Source organism: Loa loa, assembly GCF_000183805.2.
Source record: "Loa loa unplaced genomic scaffold supercont3.87, whole genome shotgun sequence".
Classification (NCBI taxonomy): Eukaryota; Metazoa; Nematoda; class Chromadorea; order Rhabditida; family Onchocercidae; genus Loa; species Loa loa.
The window spans coordinates 154,944-164,842 of NW_018108267.1; the positions used below are offsets into that span (position 1 = coordinate 154,944).

The 9,899-nt window shown below is 29.7% G+C and overlaps 3 protein-coding genes across 3 annotated transcripts in view; all 3 read left to right on the plus strand.

Moving 5' to 3' along the window:
* Positions 1–2,086, plus strand: part of LOAG_17529 (glutamate receptor 1) — a gene marked incomplete at both ends in the record, with an annotated part of 8,420 nt that extends 6,334 nt beyond the window's left edge. Inside the window, 6 exons of the mRNA XM_020450190.1 lie at positions 373–511; positions 631–688; positions 1,040–1,145; positions 1,299–1,463; positions 1,589–1,693; positions 1,991–2,086. Of these exons, the coding sequence (XP_020306174.1) occupies positions 373–511; positions 631–688; positions 1,040–1,145; positions 1,299–1,463; positions 1,589–1,693; positions 1,991–2,086 (669 nt within the window). The remainder of the gene's footprint in view (positions 1–372; positions 512–630; positions 689–1,039; positions 1,146–1,298; positions 1,464–1,588; positions 1,694–1,990) is intronic.
* Positions 2,087–4,457: 2,371 nt separating this feature from the next.
* Positions 4,458–6,398, plus strand: LOAG_09702 (hypothetical protein; the record flags this gene model as incomplete). Its single annotated transcript, XM_003145229.1, has 4 exons — positions 4,458–4,598; positions 5,324–5,456; positions 5,566–6,083; positions 6,294–6,398. The coding sequence occupies 4 exons, from the start codon at positions 4,458–4,460 to the stop codon at positions 6,396–6,398; spliced, it is 897 nt and encodes a 298-aa protein (XP_003145277.1).
* Positions 6,399–6,423: 25 nt separating this feature from the next.
* On the plus strand, positions 6,424–6,576 carry LOAG_09703 (hypothetical protein; the record flags this gene model as incomplete). Its single annotated transcript, XM_003145230.2, has 1 exon — positions 6,424–6,576. One exon carries the CDS (start codon positions 6,424–6,426, stop codon positions 6,574–6,576), a length of 153 nt encoding a protein of 50 aa, XP_003145278.2.
* Between the last annotated feature and the right edge of the window lie 3,323 nt (positions 6,577–9,899).

Below are 9,899 nucleotides of genomic sequence, written 5' to 3' on the forward strand. Positions count from 1 at the left end.
GAATTACAGGTAATTTAATTGAAACAGTTGTAGAAACTTACGAGTATAGAAATTGGAATTACAGGTAATTTAATTGAAACAGTTGTAGAAACTTACGAGTATACAAATTGGAATTACAGGTAATTTAATTGAAACAGTTGTAGAAACTTACGAGTATAGAAATTGGAATTACAGGTAATTTAATTGAAACAGTTGTAGAAACTTACGAGTATAGAAATCTTTTTATAGCAATCATTCAAAATACTTTTTTTAATTAAACAAACAGGAAAAGTATGAAGTAATTATTACTTAACTTTTTTCATCTCTTCTTTTGTAATTAAGTTTCTAAAACTGTCGTTTTATATAGATATGCTAACAAAGAGATTTTATTAGGTACCAGCTGTATTTACATCAACCTATGCAGAAGGTATTGAAAGAGTACGAAGTCATAAAGGACGATATGCTTTTCTATTAGAAGCTACAGCAAATGAATATGCAAATACAAGAAAACCATGTGATACGATGAAAGTTGGCAAGTTAATCCAACGAATTACTCATCAATCTTTTCATACATTTGAATTATCACAATAATTCATTCTTGATATCACTTAGTTTAACTTTCTTTAAATTTTACCATTTTTTTTTTTTAAGGATCAAATTTGAATTCAGTTGGTTACGGAGTTGCAACACCATTTGGTTCTCCATACAAGTATCTTATTAAATTATACAAAATATTGATTTCTTGCTAGTATTACCAATTAGGTTGAATATGATATGACCTATTAAATCATTTTATCTTTTCTAGGCTTAATTTGATAATTAACTTATCGTTAACCTGATAAGTGTTGGCAAAATGGAACAAATAGAAGAGATTTAACCTCTCCTGCTATTTATTCCATCTTGCTAGCATTCATATCAGCTATTTAAACATATTCATAATTTCTCTCTCATCAATTTCTATCGTCAAATCATAAATTAAAATCGATAAGCAATTATCTAGCTATCAGTTGTTTTTTTTTAACTCTTCCGGAATTCCTGATATTTTCTCGAGAAACTTCAGAGATCATATCAATCTAGCAATTCTCGCATTGCAAGAACGTGGTGAATTGAAGAAACTGGAAAATAAATGGTGGTATGATCGAGGAGAATGCGATCAAGGCATCGCGGTCATTTCTTTTGCTGGATGAACTGTTTTCGTCCGTTCAATACTAAACACGAAGAGTTATCGATTTTGTTGAAACATCTCTAAATTAAGCTAATTTGAATTGTATCAAATAAAAAATAAAAATAAAAAGAGGTTTTTTTTTATGAATTTTTAGGATGGTCATAATGCAAGTCTTAATTTGAGCAAAGTAGCAGGAATATTTTATATTCTAATGGGTGGTATGATTGCATCAATGTTAGCAGCACTTGGTGAATTCCTCTATCGATCTCGAATTGAAGCTCGTAAAGGGAATGTTACTTCATTATTGGGAAGTTTAGCGGTATGTCCCGTTTTTCCTGTCACTTAAATTAATTTAATTTGTCAATCAATTACTTTCATTTAATTGCTAAAAAGAATAATCTTTTTTTTTTTTCAAATTTTATCAAATAAATTGTATTTTTTTAGGAAAATCTTCGGAATGCTTTCCTTCCACAACCAAAGAAAATTCTTCATGAAGAAGAAATATCTAGAAAAGGAACACCTGTATTTGAAGTTTTTAAAAAGCAAGATGTTAGTTATTCATTTACGCATACCTTTCAATAATTGTTCATCGATTAGTGAAATGGGGGCATTTATCTGAAATTACTTTCATATAAAATACATAAGGCTAAACATTTATCTTGTGCTTGGCTAGAAATTATCATTGATTAATTTTTAACAAAGGTTACGATTGACGGATGACTTACCTCTGTGACATATTTCGTTAAGCTTCTTAGCTTTGTTAAAAAGGAAAAAAGGAAAGAAAGAAAACATTTACCATTTATTTGTAATTTAATTTTTTCAACAAAAGAATAAAATTATTTGCAGGAAGCATCGAAATCATCTGAATCAAAATCGAGTAAATTAACAGATGAATTAATTACTGCTCAACCATTCATTAGACGTTATAATACTGCCGTTTGATGATAATTTTGAAAACTTTTAATCCATTGTATATACATTTATCCCAATAAGAAGGACAATAATAAAATGATAATTGGTGATAACATTTGTTTGGTTAATTTAATTTTGATAAATTCAAAAGTTAATCAAATATTACATTATATTGATTGCTTTATCAACAAGAATTATTCAATTATCAATTTTTTTTCCCAATGGTTTTTAAATTAAGCCAACTATGGGAATTCATCATTTTTCAACAATTTGCATAACCCGCCCATAACAACTAATCAGTAGTAGTTGTTATTGGGAAAAAAAAATTTCATTTCTGCTACATTCTTCTTTTTTTTTTTTTCACAGACAAATAAATGTTTGGAATGAGAAATGTTTGCCGTTCCACTTGCCTGTACTTTTCCATTTGGTGACAATTTTCTGGTTCGTCAATCTTTCCAACTTTTATTGTACAGTAACAAAAATAGTTTCTGCTCTTTGCGCTTTTCTTAACATTTCCAAAATATAACATATTTTAATGGTTGCAAAAATAAATAAATTCCAGAAAAAATTCAGCTTTTCGAATTATTAAATTTTAATTTTAACATGAATAGAATTAAATAATTTAAAAAATAGCCGAATGATTTGGGAACGATTGATGCATGGAATGATATCTTTTCGAATGAAAAAAAAAAAAAAATGCTAAAATAGTAATTTCTAGAAAAATGACAAAAATATTCTGGACATTTTTTTTTTTGATAAATGAAATGAAAAAAAACAAAAAAAATGGCTAAATACTTTAGAATTGAAAAAATTTGCATAAATTATGAAAGAAAATAGCAATTTTGTGAATTAATCAAAACACATTTTTGTGAGAAATGTACGATTGGATCGATATAAAAATTGTTCATATTTCAAATATTGTTCGAATAGAATATGTAATCAGTGATAAAATCATTTGATATCATCAGTTAAGCATCTATCTAACTTCTTGAAGGCTTAATTAATTGGATACTTTTCGGCTTTATAGATATCAAATTTGTTAATTGTATACGGAGTATTTAATCACAATGAATTTCGCTTGTTTTAATAATGACTACTAATTAATTAATTTGATGAGATTGTCGTTTTTATTGGACATCTGAAGATGGCTTTAATGATTGGTAATATTCATAATTTTCATTTGTGATATTTGTAAAATTCCTTCGTTTCATTTTCTTTTTGCATAGTTTTTTTTTTTTTTCAATTATTAACCGAAAAATTTTTCAAGTTTACTGAAAAAAGAAAGGTTCATTTTATTACTGGCGGCATTGGTTCAGACAAAACTGTGCGCTGCGCTCCTGGAAAATGTCTCAGTTATTCGTTCACTATTTTTTTTTTTTTTTTTTGTCCTTTTGAAAATTGATGAAACAAAAAATAGCAAAATAACTGCTTTAGAGTATAAAAGAAAATTTAAAGAAAGAAAGAAAAATGGAAAGATTGAAAGAGGACAAGTGAAAATGTCACAGTATCTAGAATAATTGACAGATGACACGATCACACTCTCTCATTCTCAATTCAGAAAGACATTACTGTTTTATCATTTGAAGGGAATGATTTCTGTTTTTGCCTATCAATTACCATTGTACTCGTTACCAATCAACCAAATTTTAAAGGTATGTAAAAATGACGAAAAAAATAGGGATGTTAAGATGACAATAAAATGTCCTATTGCTTATCATTGATTGAGGGTTAACAGATATCATTTAAGAAAAAGAGAACGAAAAGTATTTCTATTTTTTTTTTTTTTAAAGTAAATGATAAATTATTGTTAGCGTACGAAATATTTTTTTCTATTAGTTCCCACAAAACTTGCTTTCAATTTTGTGGCACCATTTGGTTTTATATATTAGACAGAAAAAAAAAGGTAAGAAAATATTGGTAGGAGGCGGTCATGAACGACATTATACCGAAAATATAAGCGTTTCATTTCCCTTCTTTTAGCAATATCATAAATGATTCAAGTTCGGTAGTTGACAACTACCACTATTACTGTGATCCTCTTATTGTATTTGATTCCTTTTCATAATTACCAATATTTTATGTATTAGTTAAGAAAAGTTTGCATAATATATTTCAGTGAAAAATTTATAATAATTAAAATTTGATAATTGAAATCATTTTGAAAAATTTCGATAATGGAAAAATTTGAATAGTTTTTTTTTTTTGAAATAACTATAATGGATTAATATAGATGGTAATTATTAGATGAAGTTATATCATGTATAAGATATCAACGATTACTTACAAATAATTAAATTTGATCATTTAATTAAGTATGAATACCTATTAAAGTTAAAAATCTTTTCATATTTTAATCATCATTAATGGGATACACGTAATTAAACACGTTTCAGGTAGCAAGATGAGCGTGAAGGTATTCGTGGGTCTTGCTACGGCATGCAGCGTCTTTGTGATAATCGTTTCTTTGGTTGCTGTTTGCATCATTTACAACGATATCAATACATTATATGACGATGTTATGGATGAAATGGGCCAATTTAAGGTTAGTATATTTGTAATTAAATTAATAAAATTATCAATAATTATCTTCTTTTGTTTTCATCGAATAATAATTGAAGAATTTTCAGCATTCATTCTCTACAGTTGACGTGATATATTAAATTTTAAAGTTAATTAAAAGAGAAAATAACGAATGAAATTATAAAATTAATAAAAATTTTGATTAAGATTTGAAAGAAGGACAATATTTTAAAATTTTCTTAAATCTATTTTCTTTGACAAACAACTAAAAAGTACTTCTTAAAGTTCTTATTTTGCATATTTCAAACAAAATTTATGCTCAATTTCCAAATTTTTGAAATGGACATAAGATTTTTAAAGTGAAAATTTTCAAAAATTATTAATGCTAACTGTCATCCTCCTATTTTATCTTTGACATTCTCTTTTCGTGAAGTAAAATTGCGTTGCGAATTTTTGTCAAACACTTGAGAATTCATGAATTCTGTCTTAAATGGAAAATTTAGAAATCAATATCCTGCTAGTAATATGACGCTGGGCTTAAATCACTTTCTTAATAACTTAATTAAATTTTAATTTGAGACATTGATGAGAACTAATCAATTCATTCATTTTAATCCTACAATCTACGCCATTCATGTTTAATTATTTTCTTATTCCGGTTTCTCTTACTCATGCAATCTTCATCCATTCATTCATCCACATCTCTGCAATCGATTTAATCCCGATGATCAGGATTTCCGTTTGTAGACTGTAGCAGATGACACATGGCAAAGGATACTGTTGTTACACATGCATCCCTCCGGTAATACTGAAGCAACTCCAACTTTCTCCAGTCTTTTTGCGAGATTCAAGCGACAATTTCAATTTCCTGAAAGATGTAGTAAGTCCTGATACAGTTTTTCGTGTAACATTTACAATTCTGTGGCTTTAAGAAGGAAAATAAAATTTAGCAATGATTGGGAATAGATTTAGGATATGGCATGTTGCAGATTGTGGACCGAGCGCAGAAGGATGCCCAAGGGGCCCACCAGGTCCACGTGGAGATATAGGTGAAAAAGGACCGGATGGACCGCCTGGTGGAGATGGACCACCAGGTCCACCGGCTCTTACACCACCACCGCCTCCACCACGTGAATGCATCGATTGCCCAGCGGGACCAGCGGGACCAGAAGGACCAATAGGAGAAGCTGGAGAAGATGGACCACCTGGAAAAGCGGGTATAGATGGAAGACCAGGAGCACGAGGTGGACCAGGACAACAGGGACCACAAGGTGAACCAGGTGAGCCGGGACTCGATGGAACACCTGGACAACCAGGACCACCAGGTAAAGATGGCAAACGCGGAACTGGGCCACAAGGACCGAAAGGACCAACTGGATCACGGGGACCACCAGGATCTCCAGGCCAAGATGGACAAAGAGGTGCTGATGGAGAACCAGGTGAACAAGGACCAGCAGGAAGGGATGGTAATGACGGCAGACGCGGTGGAGACGGTAGACCAGGACCGGTAAGTTACCGCTTTTGTCAAATTAGAAGAATATTTTCCCAGAACTAATACTTTCTTATCTCTTTTTTTTAAAAATAACTAAACAAAATCAAAATTTTATAAATATGGTAATTCGATTCAAGTAAGTTACTATATTTTCTGAGAGTACAAACCTAATTTCTTTTCTCAAAATTTCTGAAGCAAAAAAAAAGTCATTCGTTGAAATTTCAGCCTGGAAGTCCGGGTCTACCAGGTCCAGATGCTCATTACTGCCCATGTCCACCACGCAGTTCTGTGTTTCTGAAAGTGGCCAAGAAGGCGAGAACTAAGTCTTAATTCTCTCACTATTACTCGCACCATCATGAGCTCATCATCATCATTATCATCATCAACACCACCATCACCATCATCATCACCATCATCATCACCACCACCACCACTACCACCAGTACCATCATCGAATAACATCATCGATCAATTTCACATCACGCTCAATGTATCATATGGTATTTAACCCTTTTTTTTCTTCTTATTTTTGTGTAATCATCCACGTCACCGTCACTGAATAGCAGCATCAATCATTTACGTGAAAATACAAACGTATGAACGTCAAGAATAAAGCGTTTAAAACTGCTTACGAACAGTAAATAAATTATTTTGATCGAATGGTTTAACCAAAACGGATTAATGATCGATATCTTGAACCTGATTTCATTTCGGAAAAATCTCATATATTACCATTAATTTCAATATGCAATTATTCCAATTATCGAAAAGATATACTTTATTTAAATGATCGGATTTTGGTTAATATGTTTTCATACTTTCAATTCCTGCCTAACCGGTAAATTAAAAATGATCTCAGAAGATGAGGAAATTAGATCATCCGCTGATAAGATTTTCAAATATAATCCTTCTCGAAACTTCTCTTTATAACCAAATTATCAAAAAATTATCATCCTTGATATCAATGTTGTGAAAAACTTTCCTTATCTTATGATGACCTTCCTGCTCACTTCAAAATACCCTTTTGCATATAAAATCATTACAAATCATATGAACTGATCTAAATGAATGATAAATTGATAAAAACCATAAACGTGAAAAAAGATTCCTGCTAAAAATGACTTTCTGCAGGAAAGATTTAGAAATGAAGTCTATCTTATATTTTAATTAATTAATTGAAATTCTTTTTATCAATGCTACTTGTAAGCGAGCTACCTATCCTACCTATTCTATCCATATAATAATACAGGTAGGAAGAGTAAGCTCTAAAAAGTAAGGATAATTTTAGTGATAAAGGCAGGATTGAGTTAGACTTAATTTTATATTAGTACTATCCAATACAATTATCATCCGATTCCAATCTAGGCCATGTGAAACTTGTCAATCTAGGCTATGTGAAACTTACCAATCTAGACAATATGGGACTTGTCAATCTAGGCTATCTTTCCAATTACAACAATGACATTTGGTTTATATCCTTTTAGGTATTTTAGAAAACTCAAAATTTCAAAGACTTCAAATTTTGAAATTCAAGCATTTTGACAAGTTCCACTAAACAGCAAATAGTTTGTATGCAGTCTCATAGATATAAATTTCTTTTTTTTTTCGAACGAATATCAATGGCAGAATGATTTGTAGTATTACTGGTTGAATGATTAATTAATGAAAATTAAAATAAAATTCTGAACAAAAAGAAAAAATGAATTCGGAATGAAAAAGTCATAAAACCAAACGATAATAATTTCCCGATAAATGATAATTGTAGACCAGAAGAATTAATTAATTTAATCAAAACCAGAAGAGAGTTATTCTTATCATAAGTATAATTGATAACAGGTGTGCTGAATTTGAACCTAACAGAAAATTGTTAGTAGTGGGTGTTTCTTAATAATTTCCCATTATTAATTTATAGTTAAGATCTAAAAATTTATATAACTCAACAATTTTTTAAACTTTTCAAAAAATTAAATTTACAAACTCAATTAGTCGTACTTGCATTTTGTGTCATTTGATTCTTAAGATACCGATATTTATCATCTGATGGTTAATTTCAAATGGAACTATGCGATAGAATTTTAAAAAAAAAACGACACTGCGAAAAATCTGTTTTAAAAGAGTGAAAGTTACATTTTAAATACTTTTGCTAGAGAATTCTCAGCCGGATTTTATGCAGGACGTTCGAATTGAAATGTCCACTTAAACATGCAATGTCCAGTCATCGGCTGGTCAACTATATTCCTGTTAACATCACTATTTTGGACTTAAGCATGATTTCTGAATAAGTTTTTTTTTCTGCCAAATTTTCGTTCATTTAGATCAGGCTAAACAGAAAATAAAACTAAGCATATGTAAGGAAACTGATGTTGCAAAAAATTTCACTAAATTTCAATACTAGCAAGTAAATTTAATCTAATATGTCGTGAGTAATTTTAATTGGGACAATTTGTCATAGCATAAATTCAATTAACTGATAAATATGCAAATATCAACTGCATAATTGTGCGAAATACACATTAAATCTTTTATAGGCTTAGGCTTACATTTATTAGCTTAATGTTACCTTAAAATTTCCCAAAACTTTAGAATATTGAAAAATGAAACGAAAGAATGATTTTGTTAAAAAAAATGATAAGCTAATCAGTAAGTCAAATTAATATAAAAAACCTTTTTTTTCAGACCATACAATTACGAATAATTTTTCGATTATTTTGTAAAGTAAAAATAATTTAAGTAATTACATATCATATTAGGTAATCGTTTAAATCCCAATGTCTTAATACTGATAACAGAAATGTATGAATCTTAACTTTTGCGCCTCATAAAACTATCATATGACAGCATGATGACCTGTTTTAGTTGAATCAAATTTACTTTACATGCTTAATTTAATATGTTTTAAGCATAACTTTGAAATTTACAAGGGAACATGGATGAATAAAAACTGAACGATAAATTAGAGTTGGAATTGTTTATTTATTTTCATTACTTCCAAAATGATTCCGATCTTTTGTTAATACGTCAAAGTGATGAGTCGTATTTTCATGAATGTTGAAAATGACATCATCTTCCAATCTATCCGGTAAATATGAAGTATGAACAAAAAGAATTTGATCAACAACTATTGTCAAAGTTAAATAAATTCAAATCAATGTAATTAAAAATTGCCATTTGATATCGATTTTTGAGCATAACAACGTTTCATGTATCATTCCGGTAAGCTAATCCTGAAAGGAATAAATGAATAAACATGAGAAGAACAGGTTAATAATGATAAGTAAATTATTAGGCCGTTTAGTGTAAAGTCAATAGGTATTGCGATCAAGAAACTTTTGTCCAAAATATCATCTAGCTAGCTTTATCTGAATTTCATTAATTATGCAAATTAAAGGTCAAGTGAGTGTGCGAGATTAAGGGTCAAGTGCAAGATTGCATGATTTGTTTGATAGATGAAGAAAATTGTTGAACAAAATCCACAAAATACCATAACATCATCTCAAATTTTAATTTTCGGTTTCAAATTTGATTATTGATTGTAATTACGCTTCCACTTCCAGTCATTGCTAAACATTAATGATAATTTGCATATAAATTTGCTTCATTCTATATTATAGAATAAAATTTTCAATTTATATGCAATAGTTCAGTAATTAGTTTTAGTTAATAAAGAATGGAAGTATAGAGAGGGAAGAGAGGGAATAAAACAGAAAATTGTAAGAGTAAATAGTTGAGAACGAATGAAAAAAAAATCAGCGAATACATAATTAGATAAGGAAATGTGTCTGTGTGTATGTGTGTGTGTGTGTGTGTGTGTGTGTGTGTGTGTGTGTGTGT